The sequence below is a fragment of the Podarcis liolepis genome, assembly GCF_965112155.1.
Source record: "Podarcis liolepis genome assembly, chromosome: 5".
In the NCBI taxonomy this organism is placed as follows: Eukaryota; Metazoa; Chordata; class Lepidosauria; order Squamata; family Lacertidae; genus Podarcis; species Podarcis liolepis.
In genome coordinates, this window is record NC_139556.1 from 24,983,707 (window position 1) to 24,998,889 (window position 15,183).

The 15,183-nt window shown below is 40.1% G+C and overlaps 1 protein-coding gene across 2 annotated transcripts in view; it reads left to right on the plus strand.

Annotated features, from left to right (window-relative positions):
- The window catches only part of NRG3 (neuregulin 3), a 606,841-nt gene that overhangs the window by 237,132 nt on the left and 354,526 nt on the right, over positions 1–15,183 (plus strand). For both annotated transcript variants that reach the window (XM_083502598.1, XM_083502599.1), the window contains exon 2: positions 11,309–11,438. In XM_083502598.1, coding sequence (XP_083358724.1) covers positions 11,309–11,438 — 130 coding nt within the window. The remainder of the gene's footprint in view (positions 1–11,308; positions 11,439–15,183) is intronic.

The following is a 15,183-nucleotide window of genomic DNA, read 5'->3' on the forward strand; positions in this document are numbered from 1 at the left end:
AGCTAAATTGTGGGGAGGGTTTAGTAACCCTCTGCTTTATATGTAATTGGTGCAGATCCATTTAAAGAGACGATTCTGCTGCCATTGTTTCAGGTTTGCAGCCACTGAAGAAGGAATCTATTTCTAATCCAGAAACAGATGTGCCCTTCAGGTATTTTTGGATTCTAGTCCCCATCAGCCCCAGCCAGCATGGTCCATGGTCAGGGATGATGGAGTTGTAGTTTAACAATATTTGGAGGTCACCATGTTGGCAAACCCCCTTCTAACGCATCTATTCATGTTGCTTAGCAGAAATAAATATCAGAGCAAGCTATATTGAGCACACCCATTCACAGTTATACTACAGACTCTCCTCCACTGTTCTTATATCTCCTTCGGGATTCTGAAGTAAAAGATTCAAACAGGCAGTGAAAAGATTAAAGGGGTGGAAACAAGATTTTTTTAAAAAAAAATACACATAACATAAAATGAATGATGTATGGATCCCTTTATGTGAAAGGATTCTGAGAATAATGTAAAAGTTTCATAGCCTGATTGTATATTCCCATACCATTAGGATGTCAGAATGATAGATGCTGTAGTGAATAATAATTTTTTAGACATTTTACCTTGGAAGATGGAACCAGCTGAGGGTTAAAATTGTATTATTTATCTCCACCTTGCCTTTCTCTGAAGCAGATTCCTTGACCCACTTCTCTGCTTCTCTGGAAGAGGGCAACATTGTCAGTGAGATAAGCTATTAACAAGTCTTTGACAACAAATAGCTTTTTTTGCAACTAAACACTTCTGTGGTGTTAGGTTGCACGCGCGCACACGCGCACGCGCGCGCGCGCACACACACACACACACATATATATTCCAGCTGCACATGTTTTAACAACAAGGGATGCTTTTCTACATCAAGCGTATAAAAGATACGACTATACCTGCAATGCTGTACACACTTACGATGGAGTAAGCCCCATCAAACTCAATGAGTAGATAAGCAAAGGTTTTCACTGTGAATTTCTCTGTGCCACCTCCTCATACTACCTGATTAAAATCTCACTAATTCCTGAGACTTACTTTGGATGTTTTCTTTTTCTTACCTGATCTTCAGAAGGGTAGCTCTGTTAGTCTACTGCGGCAAAAACAACAAAGGAGTCTTGTGGCACCTTGAAGATTAATAATTTTATTATGGCATAAGGCTCTGCGGACTAGAGGATCCTCAAATACCTGAGGATAGCATATAATGCTTTTGACGAAATGAACTCTAATCCATACAAGTTGCTCCATAAGTCTAACAGATGTTTCCCCCTTATTTGTACCTGTAACCATGAGAAAACAGAAGGAGATGGTTGAGGGTACAACGCTTCATCTTGCCTAACCAATCACTGCCCCTTCATCTACTACCCTCGTGAAATTTCCTGTGCTAACATGGTCTGGTTTGCAAGCTGCAACCATGTAGGGTCATATCCTCAGTTGGTTAGAGCATGGTGCTGATAACGCCAAGGTTGCAGACTCAGCCCCCATATGGGACAGCTGCATATTCCTGCATTGCAGGGGCTTGGCCTAGATGATCCTCAGGGTCCCTGCCAACTCTAAAATTCTATGGTATCTATAGATCTTTCCATTAAAGCTGCTGTCCTCCGTGCAAGGATATCATCAGGTGGGAAGAACCTGTGTATATGCTCCTCCCCTTGTTATTCTGATTTTTAAACTTTGTTGTAGCACTGAAGGAAACAATCAGGGGAGAGGTGGCTGCTGCAGTAATAGGAACACACACAGAGCATTTTATAACCAGCAGCATCTCAATAGGGGGGTGGGGAGGTCTAAGTCCAAGATCACGCCAGTCTCCTTGCTATGATATGATTCCCTTAATGTAAGTAGAGCCCAGGACATAGTTGTTAGGATACAGTGGTACCTTGGGTTAAGTACTTAATTCGTTCTGGAGGTCCATTCTTAACCTGAAACTGTTCTTCACCTGAAGCACCACTTTAGCTAATAGGGCCTCCTGCTGCCACTGCACCACCAGAGCACGATTTCTGTTCTCATCCTGAATCAAAGTTCTTAACCCGAAGCACTATTTCTGGGTTAGCGGAGTCTGTAACCTGAAGAGTATGTAACCTGAGGTACCACTGTATTGCCATAATAAAAGGCAGCTGAAATTGGCCCTGGAAACAAGCCAGTAATCAGCCTATACTTGACACAGTGAGTTTGTTGAATGTCTAAGGCACAGATGGAGGACACTTTCTCATCTGAGGGCCTCATTGCCTTCTGAGCAACCTTTCAGGGTCACATGCCAGTGGTAGGCAAAAGTCGGCCATGAGTGTCCATTTGCATAGCAGGCTACTTTCTACACACACTCACACACTACTCTGTGTCCTCCAACCAGGCAATCAACAGGCATTTTCAGGGTTCAGGGACACATTCTGCAGGTAGGGTTGTCAGATCTGAGGCTCTGACCTGGAGTTGCAAGAATTTAGCCACCCTCTCAGGGTTTCTGGGAGAAGGATTAAAATGTTAGGAGGAGGAGATATGGAACAAAAGTGGTCAGCTGTTTTGTACTTGGCCTAAATGCTGCTTCTATTTTCTCTACACTCCCTGCAACGATGTCCAGCAAGCCACACCTTGGGGCACACAGCATGCACTTCTGACGTCATGCATCAGGAGGAGGGAAACCCGCCACAGCCTCAGGAAGGCCCACAGAGGCCCGCCTCAGGCCGCAGATTATTTCAGAGAACCATCAGCCCCTCACCCCCAATGGTGCCCCTTTTGAGGCACTAGGCACATTGAAACTTTCCCCTTATTGTCTAAGATGATTCCCACAAGCCACCACTAAAACTACCCTCTGTTCTGTCAGGCATAATCCCTATAAGCACATTTCATTTCTGAGAATAATAACTGTAAACTGTAGAACAGAGCCTGAGGTGGGTTGGAAGTAGAAATAAATGCCCACAGATGATTATGATGGCTGCATTCATAGTAAAATATTGGGGATGTTAATATTGATAAGAGAAATATGGCAGCCATCCAGCCCCACCATTTGCACACAATGCTAATGGTAAAGGGCTATGAAATATTTATTTACTATTTTTGGCAAGGCAAAATGTCAAGATGCTCTCCCCCTTTTTTAAAAAAAGGGGGGAAGGCGCGAGTGTCTGCCAAACCTGTCAAGATAATGCGAACACGTAACAAAATTTGTGCTGAGAGCAAAACACATAGGCTACAATTGGATTCAAGTTGGAATGAAGTGATGAATGTAGCAGCAAACCTTCCAAAATTGTCGAGAACTAAAGCTTCCAGCCTTGTTAGCAGACCAAGATCAGCAGTATAGGACATTGAGCCTTGTGGGTATAAGAGTTCCCCAAAGCATATGAGAAGAACTTAAGTATGTTTACTTTTAGTAAAGAAAGGGGGGAAAGGTTAAGAAAGGTCATGATGACTGTTTGGAAAATATTTCTGAAGGATTTCTAGAAGATCTCAGTAAGTTCAAAGAACATAATAAGATATCACTGATTGGATTCTTTGTTAACAATCTTCCTGTTTTTGTTTTCCTGCTCCCCTCCATCTCAGGATTTCCCAAAAGTGTTTTTTTGGGGGGTGGGGGAGCAAAGTCTGTAGCCGGGGGACACAAAAAAAGCTCTCTCTTTCTCTTTTCTGTTAACAACTTTGTTGAAGGTTTAATAACACAATTTTACAATCAGTTATCATAATTAAAACGATAATTCATGCCATTTGATGTCAAGATTATTAACACAAATGACCTCCCATGAGATCTGCTGAACCACAATGAGGCATATTAGTATACACTTCCTAATAGATCTAGTCTTATTATGAGTACATTTCAACAATTATTGTTGTATTTATTTCAAAATTAGTTTGAAATAAATATAAATAAATGAAGAAGGTAGTAATAACAAAGGTTTTTAAAAAACAGACTCCTTCACCAAGAAGAGTTAAAACATAGACCTTCTCTTTGCTCTGCATAATTCCAGAGTAAGGAATTCCTGAAAATGAAGGTAGCCAATGTGGTGCCCAATGGACTACAACTCCCATCAGCCCCATTCAGCGCGGCCTGGGATGATGGAAGATGTATGTGGTCTACAATGTTTAGCTGCCATTTTGGTTACTCCTGCCTTAAAACCCCCTTGGCTTTTGCCTGCTCTCTCTCCATGCTGTTTTCCCTACTTCTTGTCGTTCCTCACAGTTTGATGAGCTTGGGAGAATAGGGAAGGAGAGAAATTGGCAGACACAAATGACGGTGACAGCAGAGGAGCTTCCCAAAGAACTCTGGTGCAGAGGTACAGATTTTGTCTCCCAAAAATTCACCAAAAAGATTGATAAAGACCCAGTCAACTAGCTGTGGTGGGAGGTAGTGAAATCTTCCTAGTCTTACAGTGCCTATTTGCAGTAATACCATTTTCAACTGTATTTCCCCCCAAATCAGCATCAGCTACACAGTTGTTGTTTTTTAAAGTAAGATGAATACATTCCTTATAATCTGCCCTGATATCTGCAATGATACAGCAGAAGACATACAAAGGGGTAAATAATTTTAAAACATTATTTGAGCATAATGATAACTTTAGCTATCCAATGTTAGTCATACGGTAGACCTGTTGAAAAAATGGACATGAGTAACTCAAGTCTACTGATTTCTGTGGATTTGCTCTGTGTATGATTTAGTTGGTTATCACCCCAAATGTAATTCAAACATAGTATTTCTGTGGACAAATCTAATATAGTTTAGTAGGTGGCACTGGATGTAGCTGTATCTGGAGAGAATCAGGAGTTTCCTGTTGCTGTTCCTAATGTAGAGAGACAACAAAGTTCATGTCTAGTTTCCTGCCTGTTGTGTCCTCCAAGCTTCCATGATGGGAAAAATACGGACTGATAATTTATATTACTTTTTGGTAGTGGAGGGATATCATTACCATCAGTTCAAAGTGAATTTTGCATCTTACCAAGATGAATTGGGTTCATTTCAAGATGAATTGAATGGGTGAGAGTAGGTGGAGCTTGAGATTAAATAGGTAATATTTTATCCATAAAGCTGTACACTGGGGTAATCACTATTGTCTACTGTTCTGCACAATGTCATCTCTGTTTTCTTGTCCATGGAACTGCCACAGGGAAATTCCGAGCTTGATTAAGAGTGGTGCATAGAGTTGAATGCATAAATCTAGAGGAAATTGCCTGTGTTTTGCGGGTACTAAAAATGTTCTCATTTGTATTCAGTGGCAAGCTGATATATTTGTGTCTCTTTTGGCAAACAAGACACAGCTATGTATTGTCAGGGGCTATCTAGCAACATTTCTAACCCTTTCTTTCATTTAGTATTTGGAAAATGTGTGGCATGCCACTGTTGGCATGAACCTGTTCTCCTTAAATGCTTGTTTCATATCAAAAGTGAGAATGATAAAGAATGATATTATTCACTGAATGAAAAACAGGGTTTTTCATCTGTCATTTAGTGCGAGGGATGGTTCTCACATTACACTTTAAAGTTGTTGGTATGCTTTGGTGAGTCACACCTCTGCCTCATAGATATGCACACCAAGTAAGTTTTGGTGATTTAACCATTCTTTGTGCGGTTATGATCATCACCTTCTTGTGAACCTCATTCCAAAATCTCACTGACTTTGGGCACTCCTGCCACAGATGAATACAACCCCAGCAACTATCTGAGTGCATTGTAGCTAGTACATGTGTTGATCTCAGTGGGCTTTGTGGATTTTAAATATATATATATATATTTCCTCTGATGTAGGCAGGAATAGAGCACAGCAGTTTCAACATTGTCTAGGTAGAATTTCCTCCCTATTTATTTAGACCCTCCCATTTATCATGCATTCACAACACTGTACCGTGCATCTCAAATGGGAGGTAGACCAGGGCCCCTTACCAGACTAAGACGGCCCCAGGTCTACCCACTGTAACCAAATAGGAAGATTGACCTTAAATCATGCCCATCTTAGGCAGTCCCTAGCAGTGTTTCTCAAACTTGGGTCCCCAGCTGTTGATGGACTACAGCTCCCATCATCCCTAGCTAGCAGGGCCAGCGGTCAGAGATGATGGGAGTTGTAGTCAAACAACAGCTGGGGACCCAGGTTTGAGAAACACTGCCCTAGGGTGCTGTGGCCTCATATTTTTAGGGCTTTGTGTTTTAACACAAGGCTAGAGAGGTGTCTTCCTGCACAGCACATGTTGTTGGTGGCCAAGGCATTGAGAGTGGCTGTCTAAAAGGCAGACTGGCTGGCTCCTGCCCTGATGCAAGTGTGCAAGAAGAGAGGGAGAGGGAGAGGGAGAGAGATGGGAGCTGCTGCTGTCTGTTGCCGTGTCTTTAAGCTGAACAGGACCTTGAGTTAGAAAATCACCCAGAGGAGCGAGTTAAGTTGAGTTCTGCTTCTCTGTCTTTGTGAATGAAGGTTCTGTGTGAATGGTGGTTGGCTAAGGGGTAGAGCCAGTGAGAAGAAGAACCCTCTCCTAGGGCAACACCTGCATGTAGGTCTGGGAGCAGGGGCTGTGCAGAAGGGCTGAAAACCCTTGTCAGTCAGAGGGGTGAGGTATGTGGCACACTGTTCTGTCTGAGGATAAGGCAGCTTCTTGCTCTGTCATGAATGCTCATCTATCAGCTGTACATCAATGAATGGACATGTGGTGATACAGATGTTCCAAAGCTGGAACAGCCGCTTCCCAGTTCCTAAATTGTGCCTTTTTGCCCATGCTGTAGAAGGGCAGATCTGGGTATTGTGGAGATCTAATTGGGATTAATTTAGATTGCCGTGCTTTTTATGCACCAAAACATATTGCAGAGTTTTGCAGTCATATGGATTTGAAGTTGTGCCTACAATGGAAAATTATTTAATCCTGTCAGTTCACCTCCATCCAAGGCTTCTCTTTAGTATTATATAATTTAATTAGTGCAACTGTAAAACTTCATAATACAGTGGTACCTCAGGTTACATACGCTTCAGGTTACATATGCTTCAGGTTACAGACTCCGCTAACCCACAAATAGTGCTTCAGGTTAAGAACAGTTTCAGGTTAAGAACGGACCTCTGGAACGAATTAAGTACTTAACCTGAGGTACCACTGTATATGTATTTTCAGATGTGGACTTTCCTGCCCCACCCCCTGGGTGGATTGTCCTTTTCTACAGTAAATTACAAGCAAGCCGTCCATTCTGAAAATATTCTGAAAACTAAAGTTATTCCTGAAAGTTTGCCATTTCCCATGCACTTTTTCTGGAATTGAAATCAGAAGCACCTGAAACATAAATAACAGCTGGGGGAGGACTGGTGTTCACCCCCTCTACTACTCCACCTAAGAAGGACATCAATTAAGATTGTCCAGCTTCTCAGTTCTTTACTAATTATTTCAGTGGGCATATATTAAATAAGGTTTCATAAGGCATACAAAATATTTAGGTTCTTTTGGAATCTGTACCTCCACGTAGCTAATTGATTTAAAGTTTAGGTGTCATCCGCATTGCACATTTGATCTGCATATGCCCTTTGGGGCAATATTTTCATAAAGGGATTCAGATATAACATAGTTAATTTTTAACCCTACAGTACAACCCTCCACAGTGCACCAAATAATCCCCTCCCCTTTTCTTCCGGTATATTGTCATGAAACCCTACAATACTTGTTTTGACCAGAGTCAATAATGGACGGATAAAATAAAATGAAATATTTATATGGAGAAGAAACCCCCTCTGTCAAACTACTCTCAGCCCTTTTAAAAGTTCCTTGTCCATCTGCAGCCACAACAGAAACTACTTTCAAAGCTCTCTAAGGAAAATAAGGAATAAGCTCTTCTAAAAGTCAGTTTCCAGTATACCTAAAATTTTGCCCATTTTCCATTTTATGAAATATATTCCACAAAATTGTGCTGGTGGTTTCTGGTTTTCTCCCCACCCCCACCACCTTTTTTGGAAATGTTCCATCTTTTGCATAAATCTCCAGAGGTTGTCAAGCTTATTTTTGTAATGCAGAAGTGAAAGCACTGTATTACAGTTGAATGACTACCAGGGCACTGGGCACTCACTGCCCTTCTATAAAGAGAATGATGCTCCTGAAATTACTATAATTTCACATTTCCAGAAGTAGGATTCACCCCAACCCCGTAATATGGTGTTATATCCACCAGAGAGTGGCTGTCAGATGAAATCTAATTGAATGGAATTGGATTGTCATTGTATTGCATGTTGAACGTGCAGCAGTTTAAAAGTGCTGATTAAAAAATAGAATGTAACTTCTTACTATTTAGCTTGCCGAAGGAATTCATGGTTAATGGGTAATGGAAAATTAAAGGCTATCTTGACGTACAGAATGGCATTGACTTAGTTGAGGATGGTGAGCCAGAGTAGCTGTTGTTCAGGCATGTGCAATGAAGGTTTTAGGCTGTGGCAACTGTGGAAATAATGAGAACATTGATTGCAAATGACCCTTCCTGAAATTTCAGTGCACCCAGGAGATGAAAATTGGTGACTTTAGCTAAGATGTTCAGGGTATACATCCTCTTGCTGTGGTATCACTAAACCTATGTGTTCCCCCTTTCACCATTTCCATCCAACAGTTTTGAAATGCTCCCTGGTTCCATTCCTGCCTGGTCACAGCCTAGCTTTAGTTTCATGGAGCACCTGAGTATTTAGGGACTATAGGCAATGTAGGGAAGAATTGCTTCTAGATTTTTCCAGGAGAGGTAAATGCCAATGTGAGAAGGAAGTTGAATGTAGCCTTGAGCATAATGAAGAGTGGTCCCAACTCCTCCATAGGGGCATGGCCCAAAGTAGAGGCTTCAATGGGAGTATATTTCATTGTTTAACTATATGATCTCTATTTGTATCTTGCTTTTCTACTCAGGAGCTTAAGCTTGTATATGTTTTCCTTTTCTCTGTCTTTTATATTTACAACAACCTTTTGAGGTAGGTTATGCTATGCTAATATATGCACATAAGCAGCAGATCTTGTCAAAAGATTCTGGTGGCTGGCAATGAATGAAGGGGCCCAATCCACCTGCAGTGTACTAGGCCCAGAAAATTCTGTTGGCATCCCTGACAACTACTACATGTCAGAGGAAATGTTGTGTTGTAGCCTCCTCTCTTACATACTAGTTTTCTCTGTGCTGGATTTTGTGGGGCTGGATCCCTGGCCGATTCTGAATGTTCACTTGCAACATTTGATTTCTTGAAAGGGGTATTTAGCTCCCATAGAGCTGATACGTGGCTGTAATTTGAGCACTGAAGAGTCATCAGTTAAGAAATACAAGAGAACCATGCCATATATTTTAAATGTTTTCTTTTGTAGGACCCAGCATACAGAGTGACTTGTGTCATGTTCACATTTTAGAGGACAAGGTTTTGCAATAATCCTCTTGAAGGAGATCAGTTTTGTAAAACTGAAACCTGTGTTTTCGGTAATCCCTGCAGTGGTTTTCCTTTCATAGTTAAAAATGTGCTTGCTCCGGTTCTCTTTAGAGCACCATGTTCCAAGCGTCCCCTTTCAAAACAATGTTGTAACAAAAATATGTGTGGTCTTGGGAGAAACAAACAAATCATATTGTGTGGAAAACCTTTTCATCTTGTAACTACAACGAATGCAACATGAAGCAAACTCCGGAGAGAGCTTTTTTAAAAATGTCTCTTCCACATTAAGTAGCCATTTATTTATTTTTACCTGGTCTTTGCTGTTTGGTAGTTGGTAGTCCCACCCAGTGCTATTTTTCTAGAAAAAGAGGTGTCAGAACTCATCATGAAGTTGTTCTCTTATAATGGCAATGGTGCCCACCTGAGAGGTTCTGGAACTCAGTTCTGGTGAATTCCAGGTGAAAAAGGGCCCTGGTTTCTCTCCTGTTGCATGACATTTCAGTTACCCTCTTCTAGATATGCTCTACTTGGCAAGTTATCACAGTTTGAAAGGGTTGAGTAAAGCTATGAAGGGAAATGATTGTGGTGGTAACTAAAAGTTCTCTCACCTTGCAACCTGTCTGACTCCAGTATTGGGATAATACTGACTAGGGTTAGTAGGGTTACTACATTGTCTCTGATGAGAAGTCCAGTGTCTGCAGCTTTCAGTTTTTACTGAGATCTCTGTTGCTATCGCTACTGAGTGGTCATAGTTGTTTGTAGAATATGTGACATAACCCCGGGGTGTTTTCAGCCCTAAAGGGATTGAATTGAAAAAGTATTTCTAGTCAATATTTTATTGATCTCAGCTTCTCCAGACCCTCCAAGTGTCCCTATTTTCCAAGAGACAGTCCCATATTTACAGTAGCTGTCCCGGTTTATGATTTGATCCCAGAATGTCCCGCTTTTCCTTAGGGTAGTCCCTATTTTCATTTGAGAAATGTTGGAGACTGTGGAGTTATGTGACCACCAAGCCAATGAGAAAAGTAACTAGACAACATTTAGAAGACACCTGAAGGCAGCCCTGTATAGCATGGGTAAGCAAACTAAGGCCCAGGGGCCCGATCTCCTTCTAAATCTGACCCATGGATGTCTGGGAATCAACGTGTTTTTACATGAGTAGAATGTGTGCTTTTATTTAAAATGCATCTCTGGGTTATTTGTGGGACATAGAAATTCGTTCATTTTTTTCCTTCAAAATATAGTCCAGCACCCCACAAGGTCTGAGGGACAGTGGTGAAAAAGTTTGCTGACCCCTGCTGTATAGGGAAGTTTTTTAACATTTAATGCTTTTTTATGTTTTTATATATGTTGGAAGGTGGTTGGGGCAATCCAGTCAGATGGACGGGATATAAATAATTAAATTATTATTGTTGTTGTTCTTCTTCTTGTTGTTAAAATGTGTATACTGTCCTATACCCGCAGGTCTCAGGGTGATTGCTATTACTCTGGAATAGGGCACCACTATTTTCATTGGAGAAATGTTGGAGAGTGTGCATTCTTTACACTAACTGGCAGTGACTCTGCAGTGTTTCAGCCAATAGTGTTTCCTAGCCCTGCCTGGAGGTTCCAGGGATCTTCTGCATGCAAACTATGCACTCTGTCTCTGAACTACAGTACAGTAGACCCTGTATTCTGATGGATCTGAGCCTTTTATCTGCTAGATGCTATTCTGAAAGTACTCCTGGTCTTACAGTTTAACTTTGTGTAGACAGGATGTTGGCCATTGGCCTGATCCTGCAGGCTCTTCTTATGTTTTCATCACTGATCTCCAGTCCAGGTTATCCCCTAGCTCTACCATCCCTGTCCTTGTTTTTTGAAACCAAATGTTGGCAACCTGGCCAAGGGCATACTTCTCTAATATGTTTTCCTATACTGACAGCATTTTCTCTCCATTGTTTTTTTCTCTCCAGATACCACAACATACTCCACTGAACAATCTGAGCACTTTAAGCCATGCAAAGATAAGGATCTTGCATACTGTCTCAACGATGGGGAATGTTTTGTCATTGAAACCCTGACAGGCTCCCACAAACACTGCCGGTAAGTGTTAATATACTTGGCATCAATAATAGCAGTGCAAATCACCACTGCATCCCAGGAGGGGGAGAAATGAGAAAATATTTAAAATATTATTCTTGATCATAAATGAGCGGAAACCACAAGAGGTCAGGTCTTCTTTTTTGTGATTATCAGAGAATCTTGTAATGGAAGAGTTAAGAATTATAAAATGATAAAAAATGATCTTCACTAAGAAGGTTCTCCCGAAACATGGAGGATATGAAGTGTGAGGACAAGGAAAACTATACATTTTGCAGGTAGAAGCTGTTTTAAATAATAATAATAATTCCCGCTTGTGATTAAAGTTTGCATTATGTTTGAAAGTAAGAGATAATAACACATCCTGTTTCAATAGAAAAAGTATTTCTAATGATCAGTACAGTTTAATTAGTGATACTCAGTATTATATACAGGGTTGACTTCAGGAAGTTTGGGGCTTCTAGGGAAGAAATTTGTGAATGGGCCCTCGACCTGCAGAGAGGATGAGTTGTATGCAAGATATTGGCTAACAACAAAACATCCAATCTATATTCAGTACCAAGTCTCCTGCAAGGGGCTATTTAACCCACAGATCAGACTTCCCCTTTTTGTGATGTTATATTTTCCAGCAATTTCTATATATAATTATTCAGATAATCCAGATCCCTTTCTATTGCAGTTATCAGGTGAAAATAGAGCATTAGTAACCAATTATATATTTTAATCTGGTGTAGAATATTGTATGCCTTGTTTCTGCATATACATTAGGCAACATTTTTATTTTAAAGATAGGGACAGCTTCAAAGGAATGTCACAGTTGCCCATGGGCAATGCTTGCCTTTCACATTTCCACAGCTGAAGGAAAAGTCAAAATGGTGGCCCCATATCCCTGCTGTGGAGTCACTAGTTATTGTTTTTAAATGAACACACAGCTAAAGGCTGTAAAGCAGTGTCTGTCTGAAATCTGGTGACTGAAGTGACTGACTCATGCTGCTTCTGTACAAAACTAGCCCTACCCATATCTTATGTCTTATGTCTTGTAGAATTGATTGTTGGATTGCTGTAATTGAAATATTCAACAAGATGCTCATGATTAGCACTGACTGTTAGATCACATGGTGGAATCAACCTCCAAAACACGTTTTTCCCCTGATCCCTTCATTGCTCCACCACAAACTTTTATAATCATGATTTGGAAGAGTTCTTTCACATTTCCACTAAAAAAAAGTTTATGAAAATGGTTCTTGTATGAGTGATCCTGTAATTTACAGTTAATAGCACTCTTTGGATTTTGAATACAAAGGTCCCCTGTATGCTTTGAACACAAATGCTTCTAAATAGTGAAATTCTTATTGCTAGAGTGGTAGTAGCAGTAGTAGTAGTAGTTATTAAATTTATATAATGCTCCACACCCACAGGTCTTAGAGAAGTTCACAATATCACTATATAAAAACACAGAATACTTAAAAACAAAAACAACCAAATAACACTCCCCCCCCCAAAAAACCCCCCCACACATTTAAAATGTTCCAAACAATACCTATAATTAGAGGCGTAAAGTGTTTTAAGGAATGGCAGAAAGACCTTGCCAAGTTTATTTGGCAAGGGAAAAAACCACGCATAAAATTTAAGCTACTAACAGAGTTGAAGGGAAAAGGAGGCTTTGCGGTCCCTGACCTTAAACTGTACTTTGAGTCAGCGAGCTGGACATGGATTAAGGGCTGGATATTAATTAAATACACGGAAGTCCTAGATCTGGAGGGATGGGATATTGTGTACAGGTGGCATGACTACATAGGCTATGACAAGGTTAAATCCCACAAAGGATTTTTAAATCATATTGTGAGAAGGGCATTATATTAAGTATGGGAAAGGAGTAAAAAATCAGTAGTAACCAAAACACCATGGTGGCTGTCACCAATGGAATCTATGTCAGTTCACAGGATAAATATGAACAGTGATTGGTTGACATATAAGGATTTAGTAGAGGAAACAAGTAGTGACCCGAAAATAAAGGACCTAAGCGAATTGAAACAGAAGGCAATAACCTGGCTGGAGTGCTATCAACTAAAAGCCGCCCTTGAAAAGGGTAAAAGAACCAAAGGATTTGACAAAAAAATATCCTATCTGGAGAAGGATATTTTATATAATAATCCAAAGACACTTTCAAAAATGTACAAACTACTTTTGAATTGGCAAAGAAAAGAGGAAAATATCAAAGAAATTACAGTAAAATAGGAGAGGGACCTGGGACATATGATCAAACCCGATATTTGGAATGAATTATGGATTAAAAATATAAAATTCACGGCTTGTTTCCTTATAAGGGAAAATCTTGTGAAATGTACTATAGGTGGTACCTGACCCCTGTAAAACTTGCAAAAATAAATAAATCAAATAATAACAAGTGCTGGCGATGTAAGGAACAGATAGGAACATACTACCATATGTGGTGGTCCTGTCTAGAGATACAAAGATTTTGGAACATGATTTATGAAGAGATAGATTGATAAAAACAACATTTAGCAAGAAACCGGAAGAATTTTTAGTAGGAATGGTTTCAGATAATATTCCCAAAAACAAAACTAGGCTATTTATGTATGCAACGTCAGCAGCAAGGGTTATAGTGGCAAAACACTGGAAAGATAAAAATACACCCACTAAAGAGGAATGGGTAGTCAAATTGTGCGAGTACTTGGAACTCGCAAAGCTGACAGATGCAATAAGAGATAAACCTAAAAAACTGGTGAAAGAAGAATGGGAATGTTTAAATAATTATTTAGGGGACAAGGGCTCAACAAGAAAGACCTGGTTATGTTTAGAATGATACCACATAGAGAAATGCTCCCTGATACCAAGATGAGGGATTCCTTTGGAATGCAGATAGAGAGAACTGATAAGAATAATGATCTGTTGTGAGCTTCACGGAAGTGTACAATACATGAGCTTTCCTGCTTTGGCTCATCTTCCTTTTCCCTTTTCTTTTTTTCCTCTTTTTTTCTTTTTTCTTTTCTTTTATATTTCCCATAGTTGCTTATGTTCTGTGTCATGTATTTTGATATTTGTTGTATTTTTTTGTAGTTTTTTTCATTACTATTAAGAAATTTTCCTTTGTAATTTTGGTTGTCTATATTTATATGTACTTGTTTAAAGCAAAATAAAAGGTAAAAAAAAATAAAAATAAAAAAGAAGTACCTCAAGGAAGATTTGGGGCAGGGTAGGAAGAAGAAAAAAATCCATCAAGCTTTTAATATTCTGTGCTGGCTGGCGATTTTGTTTATTCCTTTCAATCCTATATGCTTCACTGATCATTCACTTCTCCCCCTTTATTTACTTTCCTCATATGACACACTTATTAAATTAATTATTCTGAATCATGCAGCGTGGCGATTTATGGCATCAACTTGCTAAACCTATCATAAAACTTTATAGGCACTTTAGGAAACGGTTGTATTTGTAGCCAGCTCAGACTTACTGCTAAGCCTAGGGCAGGAGTCGATGGGAAGAGCTTTCATTTCTCAAAACCACCTCAGCCCATATGGTTTCTGAGCAGAAAGAATCAGTGAGGTGGAAGCAACAGGGTGGTGGAGGAAACAGAGTACTGTATCTCTCAGGCAGAGAGCAGCAGCGACATAGCTGTGGCTCAATAAGCAAGACTGGATCTCATAATAGGGGAGAGGTGATGAATACATGTTAATATTTGACCCTGAATTCCAAAATGCCTGAGGAACATTTGTGCATGAACCAG